This window comes from Diabrotica virgifera, chromosome 4 (genome assembly GCF_917563875.1).
Source record: "Diabrotica virgifera virgifera chromosome 4, PGI_DIABVI_V3a".
In the NCBI taxonomy this organism is placed as follows: Eukaryota; Metazoa; Arthropoda; class Insecta; order Coleoptera; family Chrysomelidae; genus Diabrotica; species Diabrotica virgifera.
In genome coordinates, this window is record NC_065446.1 from 88,349,892 (window position 1) to 88,371,901 (window position 22,010).

General features: G+C 34.2%; 1 protein-coding gene across 1 annotated transcript in view; it reads right to left on the reverse strand.

The window, feature by feature from the left end:
- Positions 1-22,010, reverse strand: part of LOC114326292 (calmodulin-binding transcription activator 2) — a 298,703-nt gene that overhangs the window by 125,632 nt on the left and 151,061 nt on the right. Inside the window, exons 3-5 of the mRNA XM_028274604.2 lie at positions 15,350-15,421; positions 14,661-14,852; positions 5,411-5,755 (exon numbers count right to left, since the gene is read on the reverse strand). Of these exons, the coding sequence (XP_028130405.2) occupies positions 5,411-5,755; positions 14,661-14,852; positions 15,350-15,421 (609 nt within the window). The remainder of the gene's footprint in view (positions 1-5,410; positions 5,756-14,660; positions 14,853-15,349; positions 15,422-22,010) is intronic.

The window sequence follows — 22,010 nt, forward strand, 5'->3', positions numbered from 1 at the left end:
ACTGGAAGCACTAAAGCAGTGACGAATAAATTACACTAATCAACTAATCAAAAAACATCTATGAGAACCCTACATCAAGTATATGACTACACGAAGATATATAGTCCATGCGCATCTAATTTGAGATGGACGTTGAGAGGTGACTCAAATTTTTTTGCAGAAATTGCTTGAAAATAACTCAAATAATAATATTTGAGTTATCCTCCCACTCAAAATGGTCCGGAACATTGTTTAAATAATCAAAATGTCAAAATATGAAGGAAAAATTCGATTTTTTATTGGTTCTTTGATTATAACTTTAAAACTATTCATTTCTGAGAAAAGTTGTACTGACATAAAAGTTGTGTAATTAAATTTGCTACAATATAGAATTGGTTAAAAATTTAAAAAATAGTCACCCTTGTTGCAAAATAGCAATAACTGCGAAAAAAACATACAAAAACAAGTATTCGCATTTTACGTTTTTCAACGATTTATGCTACACTTAGGACCTTCATATTTTACCCAGAAAAACTTTATGATATAGTGAAACAACACTGTAAATTTCATTAAGAACAGTTTAACAGATTTTGCAAAATAAATTTTGCAATCCAGCTTTCGCAAAAAAATTCATTTTTTAAAAATTATGCAGGACTGAAAATAAAGCAGATAGCAAGTTGAATTTTTTTTCCTATAGAAGTGTACTGTACCTTTCATTTGCAATTTGCAAAATTAAAATCGATTAATTACCACGGCGCGGCGTCAGGAAATTTTTTAAATAAACATTAATTTTGGTGCTACGCGCAGGACAGCGGTGTTCGATTCACACAAGTTGATTTCCACCAAAATTTCTTCCAATCTTTATCTAATTTATTACTTTCTTACTCTATATTTTGTTGTATTTTAATATTTTAATTCCACAAAAATCAAACTAATTTTATTATTAAAATTATTTTAAATTATTTTATTAAAAGTGTTATTTCAAAGGATAGAGTAAGTGTTTTTATTTTACAATAAACAAATTTATTTATTTATATCGAAATGTAATAAAAATTAAAATGTATCAATCATTATCAAAGGTCATTGGAATGCCCAATGAGAGCAAACTATCCGCTGTCCTGCGCGTAGCACCAATAATTAATGTTTATTTAAAAAAATTCCTGACGACGTGGTAGTTAATCGATTTTAGTTTTGCCAATTGCAAATGAAAGGTACAGTACGCTTCTATAAGCAAAAAATTTCAACTTGCTATCTGCTTTATTTTCAGTCCTGTAACATTTTGAAAAAATGAATTTTTTTTGCGAAAGCTGGATTGCAAAATTTATTTTGCACAATCTATTGAACCGATCTTAATGAAATTTACAGTATTGTTTTACTGTATCATAAAGTTTTCGGGGTGAGATAGGAAGATCCTAAGTGTAGCATAAATGGTTGAAAAACGTAAAATGCGAATACTTGTTTTTGTATGGTTTGCAACAAGGGTGACTATTTTTTAAATTTATAAAAAATTCTATATAGTAGTAAATTTAATTACGCAACTTTGATGTCAGTACAACTTTTCTCGGAATTGAATACTTTTAAAGTTATAATCAAAAAACGAAGAAAAAAATCGAATTTTTCCCTAATTTTTTGACATTTTGATTATTTAAACAATGTTCCGGACGTTTTTGAGAGGGAGGATAACTCAAATATTATTATTTGACTTATTTTCAAGCAATTTCTGCAAAAAAATTTGAGTCACCTCTCAACGTCCAAATGTACTAATATATTTACAGATGCGCCCTGGTCTAGTAGAAAAATTCAGCTTAGGTATAGGAGTAAGACAAGGAGACAATAGGTTTGTTCTAACATCAGTTTCAAACGGTTTGAAACCATCAGCGAATAGTGGACCAGCGCGAGTAGAGGGGATAACACTGGTGACCATCTGGTGACTGTATTATGTTCTCTCACTGACCAACTGTTTGCTGACGGTTTCTGACTAGTTTGACTGTTTGCTAGAACAAACCTATTATTTTACCAAAATTGTTCACGGCAGCTCTTGGATCATTACTTAAGAACATTGAAGATATAGGCATCAATATAGATGGAGAAAGTTTAAATCATCTGAGGTTTGCGGATGACGTTGTATTAATTGCAGACAACTTACAAGATACAGTTGCTCTGACACATTCGTTTAAAACTGTCTGAGAGAGCAGGATTAAAAATAAACTTTGAGAAAACTAAACTTATGATAAATCTCGTATTGAGCGAAAATATAACTATTGACAATAACAACAAATATATATATATATATATATATATATATATATATATATATATATATATATATATATACAAATATCTCGGACACGAGATCAAAACAGTCAGAGACAATCAAACACATGAAATACAAAGGAGAAAATAAACCTGACATGGGCAGCAAAAGTACAATTCCCATGTGTCCCAAGCAAAAGGTTTGGACCCATGTGTTTTGCCCGTACAAACTTATGGAGCAGAGACTTTAACACTGATGCAAAAATCCGCAAATAAACTGACGAGTTACACAACGAGCCATGGAACATGCAATGCTGGACGTCAGTCTTCAAGATCACATAACAAACCAACAAATCAGGTAAAAATCAGGAGTTCAAGACCTCATCGAGAGAATCACGACGTTTAAGTGAAACTGGGCAGGGTACTTGGCAAGAGCACAAGAGGGACGGTGGAGAAGACAAATCATGGAAAGGAGGCCAGAATCTCTAAAAGAAGAGAACAACCACCGACTAGATGGACAGACTACATAAAGAGAGTAGAAGAAAACTGGCTACAAACGGCCGTTGAGAACACTGGAAAGAACTGAGAAGCCCGTGTCCAGCAGTGGACAAGATTGGCTGATTGATGATAATAATTCTCTTAAACGACCGCTTGCACCCATCATCGGAATTTCCTAGAATATGTCAATGATAAAAACACCTAGAATAAAGGGCAATAAAATTCGACCATTCTTAAGAAATTACGATACTTTTAGAACATGCTTGTAACGATACTGTCACGAGGCAGATCTGAAGGCAGAGTATGGTCTCAGGATAAATGAAGAGAAGCTCAGTCATTTGAGATTCGCGGCATCTTCCTTATAGCCGTTCATATGGAGAATGCAATAATAATGTTGGAAAAAGTATATCACGCTTCTTTGGAGGTCAATTAACATGAAAAAGACGCAAATAATGACTAATCTGGCGCTAAATCGTAATACTGCTGTTGATGGAAAGTATGTTGAGTAGACTGCATCATATACACACACCCAAACTTATATGGAATCATCTGATATTTCTTACTATTTCGTGCGAATTTAAAAAAACAAACACACGAAGTCAAACAATATTTATTTTAAAGCAATTTATTAACAAATACATAACAATTAAATAGAACAATAAAGTATTTAACAAACACATTGAAAGTAGTTGTTTGAAAGTCAATAGCATACAAAATTTCAACGTAAAACGAATAATGATTAAATTGTTTTTATTTATTTTCTTTTGTATTTTGTGGTAGTCAGTGTTATCACCTCTAGTTCTTATGCAAGCTTCAGTTTGCGTGGCACGCTCCTAATCAATTTATCAACATTTTGTTGTGGTAGGTTGCTCCATCCTTTAAAAGCAGCTTTTACTAGCCGTGCGGTATTTTGTGGATTATCCCGGCTCGCTCTGATTTTTCTTTTAAGCATATCCCATAAATACTCTATATGATTAAGCTCGGGTGAGCAAGCAGGCCACTCCAAACAAGGGATACCTTCTGCTTCAATGATGTCTGTAGTCACTCTATTGGTATGTAGAGGTCCATTATCATGCAATAAAATTAAATTTTCTACTGTTGCACCTCTCCAGAGCCTGGCTACAGGTTATCAACATACCTGTGAGCAGTTAAAGTTGATTGGATGAAAATTAATTGAGTTTTTTTATGGATCACAATTCCTCTCCAGAACATTAGGTACACTTCCCCTTGTATATTTGTGAACAGATCTGACAGTTTTCATTCTTGCTTGTCTTCCTCGACCTCTAAGTACACGATTTCATGGGTCATCTGATTTTACACAAATCCTGACTCTTTTTGAAAATAGCACATTTTGTCCATTCCCAATTTTCCAGTTTTGGTGGTGAAGACACCAATTTAGGCGATCAATCTTGTGCTACCTGGATAACTCGGGAACCCATAACTGTCTCCTGCTGTATACTTCTTGATACGAACTCTTCTTCTTATTGTTTCAACTGAAACAGTTACACGTAGCTTCCAAAAGCTGCCTTTGGAGCTGCAGGTGAGAAATGGTTGGGTGTCTTCCAGCTGATTGGACAATTAAACGATCTTGGAGAGCCGTTATTACTTTGGCGACTTTCCCTTGCTTTATTTTTGAGCTTTCCTAGTTCCTGTTACCTAGCATAGGTTTTGGACAGAACGCCGTGTATTACGCCTAGCTCTACAGCTATGTCCCTCTGAGAATATTACTTTCTCCACAAGACCAATAATCTTTCCTCGTTGTAAGTTCTACAACCCCACATCAGGCATATTTTCGTTTTTGGTCGCAAAAGTTAGTTTATTTATTTTCGATCAATTTGCAACTTAAGCAAATAACCTATACCGTACCGAGCTGTACTATCCGATTGTCTTATATATTTGTTTATTTTCCATAAAAACCTTTATTCTTCGCAATAATAACAAGTTTTTTCAAAAGAAATAAATATTACTTTGAAATACATGGTGATTCCATATAAGTTTGGGTGTGTGTATATGTATGTACTTAGAACATGAAATTTGGTTGGGCAGAGATAACCAGACATGTGCCTCATAAGATTAGCGTAGGCAGCGTTTGGTAAATTAAACTATGCATTTAAATCAGACCTACCTATGCCCCAAAGGGAAAATCTTTGACCAGTGTGTGTTACCTGTATTTACCTAAGGAACGGAAACATTAAAACTCACAAAAAAGGTAGTGAACGAGATTCGCGTTACTTAGAGGGTAATGGAGCGCCAGATGCTTGGTATCTCTCTGAGAGACCGACCGAATTTTAAACGAAGGAATACGTCGTAGAACAAAAACAATACACGCTATCGAAAGAATTGCCTTGCTAAAATGGAATTGGGCAGGACACATCGCCAGATTATCAGACAACCGATGGGCAAAACGTATTGTCGAGTAGAGGCCAAGACAGAAAGCACTACGGAGCAGAGGCCAGAGGACGCCCACCAACCAGATGGGCTGACGATCTGAAGCATGTTAGCAGTAACTGGATGAAAGTCGCAAAGATAGAGACAGGTGGAAAGAGCTGAGGGAGACCTATGTCCAGCAGTGAACGCGTACAGGTTGATAATGATAATCATGCATATTCTGTATAATTTATTTGTTTGGTTAACTTTTTTATTGTATTTATATGAACCCTTTTGTATTTAGACAATTTACCTTAACGTGCTGATTCCTTGTATCTCTAGAGTAGACCCTAGGCGAGTTTCCGTTTCCCAACAGCAACGAGCCGGTGCCGGTAGTGGAAGAAACCTGATTATTATTATCTGGATTGTTGGGTAGTCGCGAGTTCGAGCTGGCACTCGGCAACGGCGAGTTGGCCACCTCCTTGGCGGCTGTGATCCTCCTCATCGGATGTGAGCAACTTTTTCCGTCGGCGCACGTAGAATCTGGACACCCACATTCCAGTTGTTTGACTAGAGCTGCTTGTCGGGCTACCCGCTGCTTTTCCATTAATTGACTCACTATGGCCTCTACCGTTTCGGCAGTCTGTAATTTGAAATTCTATCCAAAGGTTATCAGTATATAGAAAGAAATAATGTTTCATTAATTATATTCCTTATGTGTAGTTGAAGTAAAAATGCTTTTGCAAATAATATTATTAAAACTGATAGTATAAAGAACATACGAGTTACGGTTGCAAGGATTTGGGCAGCAATAACCGGCTGACAAGGTACCTCTTAAAATAGGGATCCGGACTTGCACAGAAAAATATAAATGGGCTATATTAGCTATATAAGTCATTCAGGTATCTAAAAATATTTTTTTCTACAACCGTGTTAAAAATGCTACTTTAAGGCACTAGTGCTTTAAAATTTTTAAGGCACTGCAGTTAAAAGTGAATTGTCAAATTGTGTCAAAACGTCAAAATATTTATATTTCATAGTAACATTAATATTAATAGTACAACTTGCGCAATTTGAAAAAGGTGGTTTAAAAGGTTTTTTAAAATTTAATTTAAACTGTATTATTGCATTTTTAACACATTTGTAGAAAAAAAAACTATTAAAATTTGTTAGATACAACAATAAAAGTAGACGTTATTCTATAGTTGTTATGATTTACGTATTGACAGTATAGGCAGTTTTGATGTAATGTCAAGAAAAATATAAAAATGGAATGTCAGTCAAGTTCAAGTAAAAGTTTTTGTAGGTATTGTGCTGTAAAAGTTTGTAGGTATTGTTGAGAATGAATAAATTATAATTGTTGATATATAAGACGTTTGTAGAAAAAATATTGTATGATATACGTATTAAAGAGTACATTTTTAAGGCACTGCGTGCCTTAAAATTGTACTTTTAACACTTCTATCATAAATAACTATTAGGCCATAATAATGCAAAGACCTTCTCAAGCATAACAAAAATTATACTGAAATGATGGAATCTATAGATGTTGAATGTCTGAAACCGGTTTTATAGCGTTAAATGCCTTTCCGTTCCTAATCGCCACTACTTTCTATTGTAGCAGTCTTCATCTCTTAAATTTCTTTCCGATATCGCTTTGGAGATGTACTTCATCCATGTGGTTGCTGGTGTTCCTCGTTTTTGTTTTTCTGTGGGGATCCATTATAAGACTTTTTTGCGGATTTTTTTTATCTACATTCATCTTACGTGTCCGTACCATACTAGTTGCTGTCATTCGATGTAATCTATGATTGTTCTTTCTATTACCATTTGCTGTCTAATGTCGTCGTTTCTTATGTGTTCTTATGTAGAAGTAGAATATCTCAGAAGCAAAAATGCCTGCATTCATATTTCTGGGTGACTTTCCTAGGATAAACACCATTGATAAAGGATGAGTATTGTAATTTTTGATATTAAACTAGGATTAAATAAATAGATAGATACGCCTAAAGTTCAGAATTATATCTGTATTTATTAATGTCTTCTTCTTAACGTGCCCTATCAAGTCCCCTTGACGTTGGCGATTAACATGGCGAAACTGTCTCTGTCTCGAGCTATTCTAAATAGTTGTTCTGCTTTCCTTATTCCTGTCCACTCTCGGATATTCTTCAACCAAGAGGCCTGCTTTCTACCAATTCCTCTGCGCCTTTCAATTTTACCCATCATAATAAGTTGAAGAATATTATACCGGTCTCCCCTTACTACGTGTCCAAAATAGGCCATTTTTCTATCTTTGATGTTATCAAGCAGCTCGCGGGCAGCGTTTACTCTTTTAAGGACTGCCACATTTGTCATCATAGCCGTCCATGGTATTTTCAGTGTACGTCTGTGCAGCCACATTTCAAAGGCCTCTAAACGATTAATGGTGGATATTTTTAATGTCCATGCTTCGACACCATACAAGAGGACTGACCAAATGTAACATTTAATCATGCGCTTTCGAAGTTGAAGTTGCAAGTTATCATTACAGAAGAATGACCTGAATGGCAACCAAGATATTTAAAACTGGATACTCTTTGAATGATATGACCATCAATATATAACCGTGAATCTTGATGGGCCAAACGGCTAAATACCATGTATTTTGTTTTTGAACAGTTTATGTTTAGGCCAAACTCTCTTCTCACTGTGTCAGTGGCATTTAGAAGGTGTTGTAATCCATTCATATCATCACTTAAAATAACTGTATCGTCTGTTGCAATTCATTCCAAATTATGCAGCGCTTCCTTAAATATTCTATCTGAATATAAATTGAATAACAGTGGGGACAGTATACAACCCTGTCTGACACCTCCTTGTATTTTGCATATTTCTGTTGATTTTCCATTTATGCAAGCTGAATTTTCTATGATTCGTACATCTTGACTATCAACTCCTTTATCCTTTAATATTTTAATTAATTTGTGATGATGTACTCGAACAAAGGCCTTCTCATAGTCAATAAATACAGCAAAGACGTCTTTCCTTTCATCTCGGCATTTCTGCAATAATACATTTAGTGCAAAGAGTGCGTCCCGGGTTCCCAGTCCATTTCTGAAGCCAAATTGTGTTTCATCCTGGTCTTCTTCACATTTATCTCTGATTCTACTGTGAATGATACGCAGCAAAATTTTCAAAGTGTGGCTCATAAGGCTTATCATTCTATAATCGCTACAGTTTTTCGGACGTTGTTTTTTTGGTAGGTTTATGAATTCGGACTTTAACCAATCTTCAGGGATATGAACAGTCGAATAAACATCATTGAAAAGTTTGACTAATAGTATTCCAATGTTTTCCTCATTTATGAGCTTTAACATTTCTGTAGGTATGTTTTCAGGACCAACGGCTTTCTTGTTTTTTGCCAATTTTATAGCATGAAGTATTTCTGATTTTAGTATTTCTGGTCCTTCACCTTCATCTAAAGTTTACAGTTCTTCGGGTCTATCATCATTATACAGTTCACTTATATAATTATACCAGGTAGTTCGAATTTCGTGTTCGTCTATTATCATTTTTCCCGACGAATCGGTTATAGTATGTGGAGTTTTCTTATGATAAAAATCAGCTATAGTATAGTATAGTTGATCCAAAAGATGGCATAACCCAGACATCCAAAGTGAAAGTTATCCTTGAACACCAAATTGTTCTATATGGTCCACACAATGTCCAGAAAAAAATAACACCATTTTGAGCGTCGGATTTGGGGGGAGAGGGGGGAGAAATCGGTAAATTCGTAGTTTTTTTAAGTTTTTCGCCAATATTTCTAAAACTATGCGGTTTAGCATGAACAACCTTCTATACAAAATTGTTCTACATTAAATTTGAAATAAAAAAGGTCCTATGCATAATCTTTCTAAAATGAATGGTTCCAAAGTTACGGAGGTAGTGTAGTATAACTGGTCCAAAAAAGGCCTAACCCAAACATCAAAAGTAAAAGTTTTCCTCCAACACCAAAATGTTCTATATGGTCCACATATTGTTCAGTAAAAAGTTACACCATTTTGAGCGTCCGGTTTGGGAGGAAGATGGGAGAGAAGCCGGTAAATTAGTAGTTTTTTTTAGGTTTTTCGTCAATATTTCTAAAACTATGCTTTAGCGTAAACAATGTTATACACAAAAATGTTCTACATGAAATTCAAAACAATAAATTTTCTATACATAATTGTTATAAAATCAACGGTTTCCGAGTTACGGAGGGTGAAAAGTCGAGGTTTTCGATACTTTTTACATTTTTTGGGCAATATTTATGATATAACTATACCAAAAACCCAGACATCCAAAGTGAAAGTTATCCTCCAACACCAAATTGTTCTATATGGTCCACATAATGTTCAGAAAAAGTCACACTATTTTGAGCGTCGGGTTTGGGGGGGAGTGGGGGGAGAAATCGGTAAATATAAAAAGTATCGAAAACCTCCACTTTTCACCCTCGGTAACTCTGGAACCGTTGATTTTATAACAATTATGTATATAACCTGTTTTGTTTTAAATTTTATGTAGAACATTTTTCTATAGAACATTCCTTACGCTAAAGCATAGTTTTAGAAATATTGACGAAAAACGTAAGAAAACTACTAATTTACCGATTTCTCCCCTATCTCCCCCCCAAACCGGACGATCAAAATGGTGTAACTTTTTACTGAACAATATGTGGACCATATAGAACAATTTGGTGTTGAAGGAAAACTTTTACTTTGGATGTCTGGGTTAGGCCTTTTTTTGGACCAATTATACTATACTACCTCCGTAACTTTGGAACCGTTCACTTTAGAAGGGTTATGCATAGGGCCTTTTTTATTTCAAATTTAATGTAGAACAATTTTGTGTAGACGGTTGTTCATGCTAAACCGCTTAGTTTTAGAAATATTGACGAAAAACGTAAAAAACTAAGAATTTGCAGATTTCTCCCCCTGTCCCCCCCAAACCCGACGTTCAAAATGGTGTGACTTTTTTCTGAACATTATGTGGACCATATAGAACAATTTGGTGTTGGAGGATAACTTTCACTTTGGATGTCTGGGTTTTGGTCTAACTATACCATACTACTACTCCTCTAACTTTTTTAAACATATTAAACGTATCATGTTTTTCATTCAACTTTTCTAATTCCTTGCATTTATCCTCCATCCATTTTTCTTTAGCTACCTTAATTTTTTGTTTAGTTAGTTTCTGTTTTTCTTTGTATTCTGTCTTGGTTATTTTTAAATTTTCTTCTCTGCTCCAGGATTCCAGGATTTTATCAGTCATCCATTGTTGTTTTTTGTGCCTCTGCATCGTTGTTGTATATTTTTCCATTACTTTCCAGGTAAGATCTTTAAACGTGTTCCATATTTCTGTATTGTTTTCATTTGTTGAATTCTTTAGCTGATTATTCAGGTCATTTTCTATTAGCGTTTTGTTGGATGGTGAGATATGTAATTTTGGTGTTTTGGGGCTTTCTTCGACTTTTTTGAGTTTCACTGGGATGTCAGCTATTAGAGGGTTATTAATTTCTATAGGTTCTAATAAATATAGCTAAGGCCTTTATTTTGAATACGGAGAACTTGAAATTGGTCAGTAAAAAATGGTTATGGTCCAGAGAAGAAGTGCGTACGTAGAATCTGTTTTTCTATTATTAAAAGCCCTTTTGTATTTTGTATTCTGCTATACGTTTGCCAAAGGTTCTGCTAGTTTGACCGATGTAAGTTATTGGACAATCACTACATATAAGTTTGTGTACCTCCATGTTTAACTGATTTTTATTTTGGCTCTCGTTGTTTTAACATTTTGCTTAAGTTGTTGATACTCCTGAAAGCTGGTGTTATTCCTTTCTTTTTTAGGTGTTTGGCTATTTTAGTTGATATTTTGCCTGTTTATGTAATCGAGCAGAACGTACTGAGTTTTTTTCTGGTTGTGGAAAGACTATTTTTAGGGCTTTTTTTATACCGTTTTAGGTTTAAAATAATTTAATATAATAATAAAAGAATAATTGTTAGTACCTAGGATAAGTCTTAGAGCGTAACGTGGAAAAACATCGGGGTACGTATCGTAGACTTTGAGCGTGATGTGAAGAGTAAAAAAAGGTAAAATTAAGAATAAATATATTAGCGAAAATCTTCAGTTAACAACAATTGATGTTAAAAATGAAGAATAATAGGATAATATGGATAAAGCACGTACAATGTTTTAATTGCAATGATCAAACAAGAAGAATAGGTGGGTTATAAGCTCATGGAAGGAGTACGAGGTGAAGACCAAAGAAGATTTGCTAGAAAGCTGTGAAAGACATGGCTGTGAAGAAAATTAATACTGGTATGACCCAAAACAAAAAGATATGGAGAAACGTAACAAGCGATTAACTAAAAAAAATAAGCAGATAATATGATTGTACAGGGTGTTTGGTAAATAATGGGCCATAGCTTAACCTTAGATTCCTGAGCTTAAGATAGGTAGATTTAAGCTAACTTACCTTAGTAGGAAAGTTGATAATAACCGAAATAAAGGGTGTCAAAGTAAACATTTATTTTATTTATTCTTGAATATTTTCTGAGAGGCATGGGATAAAAACACGAAATTTGGTAAGCGGGGGTTTTTTGACATGAGAAATCTAAATTCGCCACCAAAAATGATGTATTGCCCATAGGGCGACATACGTCTTTCAGCGCTCATTTAATACTTTCAACTTTTTATCCCCCATTCTACATACTTTTTGAACCAAAACTTTTATTCCCTTAATATTTTTACTTAAAAAAGGTATACCACATTCATCTCGCTAAACTAAACTGTTTTCGAGATAAACGCATTTTAAATCTGCGATACAACATAAATTTTTGCATAATATCATTGTAGTTAGACTAGAAAAATGAACTTGAAACCATAATAATTGTGCAAGTTCTCATATTTATGTCATTGTATGGCAAATTCCATTTGAAGGAATTTGCGATACATTTTTGTAAGTTTTTATGGTTTGAAGTTATTTTTTGGATGTAACAACAATGATATTATGCAAAAAATTACGTTGCCTTGCAGAATTAAAGCAGTGTATTTAAGGGGGTATTTAAAACAGTTGAGTTTACCTACATAAATGTAGTATGGGCTATTCCACGAATATACGCCTGTCTTGGATTATCGCGACAACGAATATTTTAGTGTGCAACATAAGAAGTGCGAAAATAAATGGCTCTAATAATTGTTAAAATAAACAACAATGTATTTTGCAATTTACTTTCTTTCTTCATAATTTGCACAGTAAAATATTCGTTTTCGCGATAATCCAAGACAGGCGTATGTTCGTGGAACAGGGTATAGACCTTTTTTAAGTAAAAATATTAAGAGAATAAAAGTTTTGATTCAAAAAGTATGAACAGTGGGTAATAAAAAAAATTTAACCTATTAAACGAACGCTGAAAGACGTATGTGGCGCCCTCCGGGTAATACATCATTTTTGGTGACAAATTTAGATTTCTCGTCCTAAAAAATCCCCGCTTCAGCCCGATCAAAGAACAATCTGACATCAAAAAAAATAAAGGAAGGATGAAAATTTGGGAATACGTAGATGAAATTGTCTATTATTATGTAAGAAAAAGTTTACAATTCCACATCCCCTCCAATTTACAAAAATGAAGGGGAATACCCCTTCTCGGGGGTGAAAATATATACATTCAAAATGACTCCGGAATTGGATAAAATGACTAATTCTAAGCAACTTTTGTTCTTTAGTGCTTTTTTGCTTAGTCAATACTTTTCGAGTTATTTGCGAGTGAATATGTTCATTTTTAACAAAACATGTTTTTGGACTGTTTTTCGGAGATAACTCAAAAAGTAAGTATTTTATTGAAAAACTATTAGCAAAAATATAGCTTATAAAAAATTGAAAAACATGGTGTATGCATGAGGTCTGTAGACCCAGTAGAAGCGGAGTTGTAGCTAATGAAAAGTAGGTTCTTCTTCGTCAAATTCCAAATCGAATATTTCAATGTGAAATAACCCAAAAACGGAGCACTTTTCGTGGAAAATTCATTTCAACTTTTTTAAAGTGTTTAAAAAAAGGTTTATTTTTATTTAAAAAAAAATTGAAACATTAAAAGTAAGTGAGTTACGCTCAAAATACAGTTGGTCCCTTTTATTTTTGGTAAAAAATTCGCGAAATTCACCCACTAATTAAGATAATAAATAAATTTTATCATTACCGCTTCACAAGTTACTTTGCTTATGTATTATTTATATTTATGATCTGTAAGTTTAATCGGTTCAAAGTGCTTATTTTTGAAAAAGCTGTAGTTAAAATGGCTTGAACGAGTCACTAATCACGAGTTTAGTCAAATTTTGAACAGTCATTGCATAACCAATTTTTGTCTAACAAGAAAACAAAAAAGCAAGAATATTCAGAAAATCAAAATGTACATTTTATTACTCTTTAAGATTTTTGGTATTACTATGTAATAATTTTTAAAATTCCATGAACAATTCCATTTTTTTTTTAAATAAAAAAATGTTTTATTTTAAACACAATTTTTTTCAAAAATGAGCACTTGGAACCAATGAAACTTATAGATAATATAAACAATACATAAGTAAAGTAACTTGTAAAGCGGTAACGATTAATTTTATTTGGGAAGCTAATTAGGGGGCGATTTTCGCGATTTTTGTACCAAAAAAATAAAAGGGACCAACAATATTTTGAGCGTAACTCACTTATTTTTAATGTTAGAAGTTTTTTTAAAAAACAAAAATAAACCTTTTTCAAACACTTTCAAAAAGTTGTAATGAATTTTCCCCCAAAAGTGCTCTGTTTTTTGGTTATTTCACATTGAAATATTTGATTTGGAATTTGACGAAGAAGAACCTAATTTTCATTAGCTACAACTCTGCTTCTACTGGATCTGCAGACCTCACGCGTACTCCATTTTTTTCAATTTTTTATAAGCTATATTTTTACTAAGAATATTTTTTTCGATAGAATACTTACTTTTTGAATTATCTGCGAAAAACCGCCCAAAAGCTTGTTTTTTTTTGTAAAAAATGGACATATTCACTCGCAAATAACTAGAAAAGTATTGACTTAGTGAAAAAACTCTGCAAATAGAACAAAAGTTGCTTAAATAAGTCATTTTATCCAATTCCGGGCCTATTTTCAACGTATTTTTTCACTCCAGAGAAAATATTTTTCACCCCGTATTTCCCAATTTTTGGAAAATGGAGGGGATGTAGAATTGTAAACTTTTTCTTATGTAATAATAGACAATTTCAGCTACCTATTCCCAAATTTTCATCCTTCCTTTATTTTTTTGGAGGTTTTCGTAAAATTTTGTGTTCCCTGAGCAGGCTACTTACCAAATGTCGTGTTATTATTGCATGCCTGTTAGGAAATATTTAAGAATAAATAAAATAAAAGTTTAAATTTGACACCCTGTATTTCGGTTATTATTAACTTTTGGACTAAGGTAAGTTAGCTTAAATCGATCTATTTTAACCTCAGGAATCTAAAATTAAGCTATGGCCCATTCTTTACTAAACACTCAGTATATACAATTTCTGACACTTACCGATATTTCTAATTCGTTGTTGATATCCGGTTCATCTTCACTAAAAAACATTGGCTTCAACTGGGAAACGAGCTCCTCTTTCGTCCACTCTTTTTTGTCTGCCCAAAGGGCCAGACTTGGGGTTATGACGGCCAGCTTGTTATCGTCTGGGTAAGGAACGTTCAGGTAGTGGACCAACACTATGTCGGGGTTCTACAAAGATATTGTGCAGTTAAACTAAAAAGATACTTAAAAACTGCATGTAGAAAGAATATGAATAGTATAGATATAAAATGTAGGGTCTTAGCATCACCAGGTGGTATAGATATAATTATTATCATAAAAAGCATCATTGACTATTCCATTGCTGACGAAATATGCCTAACATCACCTGGGTGCATACTCGATTTTTCGCTGCATTTACATTATAGTGTTTTGGCCCAAATGGCACTGGAATTGCTTCATTCATATTCTGAATCTAACCAGACTTTATAAAAACACTTTTATCTACGTACTCAATGGAAAGACAACTCGTTTCAGTCAAAGTTAAACAAAACTAACATTTAAAAATTTAAACGAATGTTGTGCATATTTGCATATGACGACTGAAGCCGTCATGCGCACCTGATAGTAGTAACAGTATGACGTCTTTAGGCGTCATCAGTCATCAGCATTCAAAGGGTTAAGCATCATAAAAAATACGACATTACCTGAAGCAACCAATAGCATCTACGATGAAACGTTGGTAGGATAGCAGAATGTACGTAGCAGCCATAGATGCACTAAAACAAAAAAAAATATTAAAAAAGTAATAATGAAGATTAAATTTCAAATTATCCAAAAGGATTTTAATATCAATTGGCGCCTACCCGTCGCGTCTGTCCCTTTAAAAACAAACAAGTGAAGTGACTTTCTGACACCTGTATAGAAAACTTAGACCCAAAGTGCTAATCTATGCATGAGTAACGTAGGTTAAAATTCCTTTTATGGTTATGAAGAAACAACTCGAGCCATACATCTATAATTTTTTGTAATTTTATTTTTACTAAAAGGTTTCTAAACAGTCGATTATACAAAAGGTTTTATAGCTTTGAACCTTAGTCTAGTCGCAACATAGGGGGTCCCGGGGAAATTATAGCTCGCCGTGATTTGATGGTGGTATTATAGATTTTTTAGGTGGTATTATAGGGTTGCTGAATCCAATGGAAGTGGTCTGGAAGCCCAAATATGGTGCGTTTAATTGTTATTAACAAATTATGGTAAAATTAGGTATTCTTCATGTATTATTAGAAGCCCTGTAAATAAATTGATAGTGTTAAGGTCTTCTCTGGTGTATTTTTAGTCGCTGAATCGAATGCGACTAGTCGCGATTACTCAAAATATGTTCATATTTTGTTAATAACAAAATAATTGTTTATTCGCCGAAAAGCCCGAAATAATGCGCTATCTACAGCAAGTTTGTACCAAATCAATACCACCAATCAAATCACGGCGAGCTAGAATTTACTACGGGACTCCCTATGTTGCGACTGGACTACCTGCAACGTAGAACGTAGAAGACAATATAAAAGATTGTTCCCCCCTTCACCTAAATTAATCAAGTGCTGGCTTTTTGACGGTATAAAGACACTCTTTCACTCCCTCTAATTTTACTTTTACTACTAATTATCGTACACGACACAGCAGAGTAGTGTAATTTTAATAGAAAATGGAAAATAAAAGTGTTTGTAACTGTGCTTTAATTTCACAATCTGCAACTACTTAAACATCGAATTTGTACTTGCTTCGACGAAGATTTATTAATCAGTGTGTTTATAATCAACCACTTTGAAATTTGTTCGTCTTATGTTGAGAACACGAAACATCCACAACACAAGGAAATAGGTGCAACACAATATCTATTGCAAGAAAACGTTTATCCCCCATATAATCTGATGAACTTACTAGCTTTGAACAAACTGTCAATCTTTAGGATTCTTCTAGTCTAGATTATGTTAGTCGTGTAAATTGAAACTTTAGTTTAGGTCTAGCTTTGCTACCTTTGCCTTATCTCCCTGGTAATAATACCCCGTATCCCTACTTAGTCTGTGGTTAGTCACCCTGAACGACCTGGGTGCGAAAAGTTTTTTCCCTTTTTCCCTTCCCTTCCCTTGATTGTTCGATTGGATTCGTAATGGTCTTGGTGTACTCGTATGGTAGGATTGGTTAGGCGTTGATTTTAAGAAGTGCAATGACCCACTTCCTAATCATTTTTTTAGGAAGATTTAGGAAATGATTAGGAAGAAAGCCAACCCAATATGGATTGACCCAACGAATTTAAATGAATACCAAGGCAATATCAATAAAATCCTACAACAAAATGAATGCATGAATAATGTAGATGCCCTAAACGAAAATATCGTAGAAGCTATTCGAGAGGCTCAAGTAAAATGCTGTCCTAAAAGAAGCCAAGACGAAAAAATAACCATTGAAACAAAGCAACTAATGGAAACTAGAAGAAAAATCAAAGAAAACGAAAGCACTGACGAAGAAGAACTGCGAAAAATAAACAAAGAAGTATCAAAAGCTATAAGGAAAGATTTAAGGAAATTTAAGAATGAAAAAGTCCAGCGGACTATAGAAGAGAATAAAAGTCTGAAAGTCCTGAGAAGGCGGCTAAACAATGGAAAATGCGAAATACACAAACTAAAGAACAAAGAAGGAGTCCCCACATCAAATAGAGAAGAACTACTACACATAGTTGAAGACTTCTATCAAGAACTATATACAAGCCAAAGAGAAGACCAAAAGAATTTAGAAGCCGCTGCATCACGCAAAGTTATCAACCAGGGTTCAGAGCTCATGCCAGAGATCACACTAAGCGAAATCCAGGACGCAATGAAAAGGATGAAAAACAACAAAGCGCCAGGAGAAGATGGAGTCGTAATAGAAGCTATAAAGATGGGTGGACGTGTCCTTCTCAACCAAATAAAAATTTTGTTTAACCTTTGTCTAACAGATTGTTGCATACCGGAAACATGGAACAATGCAGTAACAATTTTACTACACAAGAAAGGAGACAAGGCGCACCTAGAAAACTATAGACCAATCAGCTTATTGAACCACATCTATAAAATGTTTACCCGAATAATTACGACAAGACTAGAAAAAAAGTTAGATTTCTACCAACCCCGAGAACAAGCTGGATTCCGCTCAAAATTCGGAACGAACGATCACCTACAAACAGTAAAAACCTTAATAGAAAAGTCGATAGAATATAACAAACCACTGGTACTTATCTTCGTAGACTTTCACAAAGCCTTCGACACTGTGGAATTAGACAGCATTATAACTGCTCTGAACAATAGTAGAATAGATTACCGGTTTACAAAGTTAGTGCAAACATTATACCAAAACGCCACAATGCGTGTAAAACTACATGATACTACCAGAGAAATTCATATCAAGCGAGGTGTGAGACAGGGCGACACTCTCTCACCTAAATTATTTATAGCGGTCCTCGAATACGCCTTTAAAATGCTAAAGTGGGAAAATAGAGGAATAAAGATAGATGGAGAAATGCTCAATCATCTGCGTTTTGCCGACGATATAGTACTTATTACCGAAGATCTGGGTGAAGCACAACAAATGCTACTAGAATTAGAAAACGTGTCTTCAAAAATAGGTCTAAAAATGAACATCAGTAAGACCAAATTTATGACAAATTTAGTTCCCAGCGAACACCTAACCATCCAAAATCAAGTGGTAGAATTGACAGAAAAGTACATATATCTCGGTCATGAAGTCAGAATAGGCAAGGACAATCAGACCTGCGAATTTCAACGACGAATAACACTTGCTTGGGCGGCGTATGGATCACTAAGAGACATCTTTAAGAGCAACATCCCGACAGCTATGAAACGGAAGACATTTGACCAATGCGTTCTTCCTATTATGACATACGGAGCAGAAACTCTCACGCTCACAAAAACAACAGCACTAAAAATGCGAGTGGCACAAAGGCGCATGGAAAGATCGATTCTCGGCGTGACAAAAAAAGACAAAATAAGGAACCAAGACTTAAGGAAAAGAACAGGTATCACTGATGTCGTTGAACGTATAGCCAAGCTGAAATGGAATTGGGCAGGTCACATAGCGCGACTGAAAGACTCACGATGGACCAGAAAACTAATTGACTGGCGCCCAAGAGAAGACAAACGCAGCAGAGGACGACCACCAACACGCTGGATGGACGACATTAAACGAATATCCAAGAAATGGCAACAAGAAGCACAGAACCGTGAAGAGTGGCGAAGAATGGGAGAGACCTATGTCCAGCAGTGGACAGAAGAGGTTGTATGATGATGATGAATGACCCACTTTGGTTTATTAAGGCAAAAAAAGAAGAATATATTTCGTTTGTAATTTACGTGTACACTAATAGGTCTTGGGCCCACATATACAATTATTATTTATGCCCACACCGTTGAAACTTTTTGTACTTGTTATTTGGGTGGAGTCGGACAAATTTGAAGCTTAGCGCATTATGGTAGTGGGGTGTTTGTCTGTCAAGCGGTCACGAAGTTGTCAATTTTATGCAAGAAAAAAGATATAACCACATTGGTCATTTTATTTTAATCAATGGTTTTTATCATATAAACAGCGAAAACAATTTTGTCGGACAAAAATATTGGGGCATATGACGCGTCGGACACGCTAAATATGTCAAATTTATGAAAATAATAAATTTATTATCACATGGATAATTTTAACGGTATCTACCATAAAACATTTTTACAATAATGTGGTAACCTTGTCGGACAATTTTCACGGGGCATATGCGCAGTCGGATGCGCCGAAAATGTCAATTTCCTGGAATTTTTTTATTTATTACCACAGATGTCATTTTTATTTTGTACCGTTCTTTTACATGGGTAATGCATATTGGATCACTTGTCGGACAAAAATATTGGGGCGTTTTGGTACAATTTAAAAAAAAAAAAGTAATTTTTATACATCTTTATATACATTTTAGACTTCATATTATATTACGTATTTTTCGGCTCATATTACCAGTATGCGCGCCAATGGTAAATATTAAATTCTTAACTGTAGCTAAAAAATGTGCAATAACTACCTCTTAAAACCCACCAAACTTCATTTGCATATCTCAACCGGTTTTAAAGCAACAAATAAATCGTCAGTTTGTCAGAAAAACTTTAAAACACCCCCTATCTCGTAAACGAAGCATTTGTGGACATACATTTTTCTCGTAAAGCAAACTAACTTTATTTTGTCATGCAAAATTACTCCTTAAAGTTTGCCATACTTATTTAAAAACACCCTGTGTCTATGAAAAACATGGCTAGTTGTTAAAGTCCTTAAATTCTTTATTATCAAACATAAACGAATGATGAAAAAACAGAATGTTGAGAAAACATGAGGCTATAGTTAGGTTTTAATTTTAGTATCTTATACATCCTAGAATATTATACAGGGTGATACGAACTTTGAGAAAAAAATTATTTGACAATACCTCCTCGTCGATAGTCTAAAAGAATTAAGTTTTCTGTTCGTTTGCCCCAACATTTTCGTCAGACAATTACATTTTTTGTTTAAGAATATAATTACTTGTAACCTACTACTTTTGTCGGAAAAATGGTTGTGAAGAAAAGTGATGCACGAACCCAGCATCGTTTAAAAGTATAGTTTACTAATAAAAATTAAATTTTTTGTCCGACTGTCGATTTGCCCCAATATTTTTTGATTCTTGACTTTGATTTTTGATGAAGAATATAATTACTTATAACCTACTAATTTTGTCGGAAAAATGGTTGTAAATAAAAAAATTTCAGGAAATTGACATCTTCGGTGCATCCGACTGCGCATATGCCCCGTGAAAATTGTCCTACAAGGTTACCACATTATTGTAAAAAGGTTTTATGGTAGATTCAGTTAAAATTATCAATGTGGTAATAAATTTTGTTTTTCATAAATTTGACATATTTAGCGTGTCCGACGCGTCATATGCCCCAATATTTTTGTCCGACAAAATTGTTTTCGTTATTTATATAATAAAAACCATTGATTAAAATAAAATGACCAATGTGGATATAAATTTTTTTCTTGCATAAAATTAACAACTTCGTCACCGCTTGACAGACAAACGCCCCACTACCATAATGCGCCAAGCTCCAAATTTGTCCGACTCCACCCAAATAACAAGTACAAAAAGTTTCAACGGTGTGGTCATAAATAATAATTTTATATGTGGACCCAAGGCCTATAAATATCCATAATTAAATGAACTGAAAAAAAAATATAAATTAATAAAGGCCACCTACTCTTTCTTAGAAGTAAAACAAAAAGAAAGTCATAAATGATCGTAATATAAATTTTTGTTAACCCTTGTTATTATATAGCTTTTTTTTAAATCATTAGATTTAAATATTCAACTTTTCCTTTTGAGCCTTTCCGTCAAGCACATCGTAAAGAAAAAAATGAAAGACCTTCTAGAGAAAGTCTTTAAAATCTGGGCCTCGAAAGATAACCACTTCATTACACCCCCTACAAAGAATAAACATAAAAGAAGTAAGCATAAAGGATTATCAGGAATTTTGGTGAAGTTGACTGTCAGAACTTTTCATGCAGAAGTGAGTATCTATAAAGATTAATGTCTAAAAATGTACTGTGTAAACTTGTTCTTCGTCACGAAGACATTTATTTGAAGCGTCGATAATTCACACGAAAAAAGAGCTCTTTTGAGGGCTCAATTTCCAAACAGCCATTTGTGCTTTATAAGCAGAAAATATTTGGCTTAACTCATAAATGATCTTAAGAAGGATCCTGGAAAATACACAGTTTTCTGATACTATCCTTTAATAACAAAGTGAAAGAAAGATTAACAGAAGAATAAATAAAACACATTTCATTTATTTTTATTATTTTTAAAACTTAACAGTAAGTTACATAACAAGTTCCGAAAGTAATATTTTACGGGATGAGTAGGAGGTTTATACAGGGTGTTTCAAAAAAGCTAACACCGTGTCTAAGATAAGTAAAAAACTGAAAAATAATTGGGGTTTGCTTAGTAAAAAGTTTTGTAATTGATCAATATGGCGGCTGGGAGGCAAACATCATCATCATCATCATCATCATCATCATTCAACCCGGATCTATCCACTGCTGGATATAGGTCTCCCTCAGTCCTCTCCATGCATTTCTGTCCTGTGCTGTCTGCATCCAGTTTCTGTCGATCCGTTTGATGTCATCAGACCATCTGGTTGGCGGACGACCTCTACTTCGATATGCTTGTCTTGGTCTCCAGTGTATTATTCGCTGTGTCCATCTCTTATCCGACATTCTAGCTCTGTGTCCAGCCCAGTTCCACTT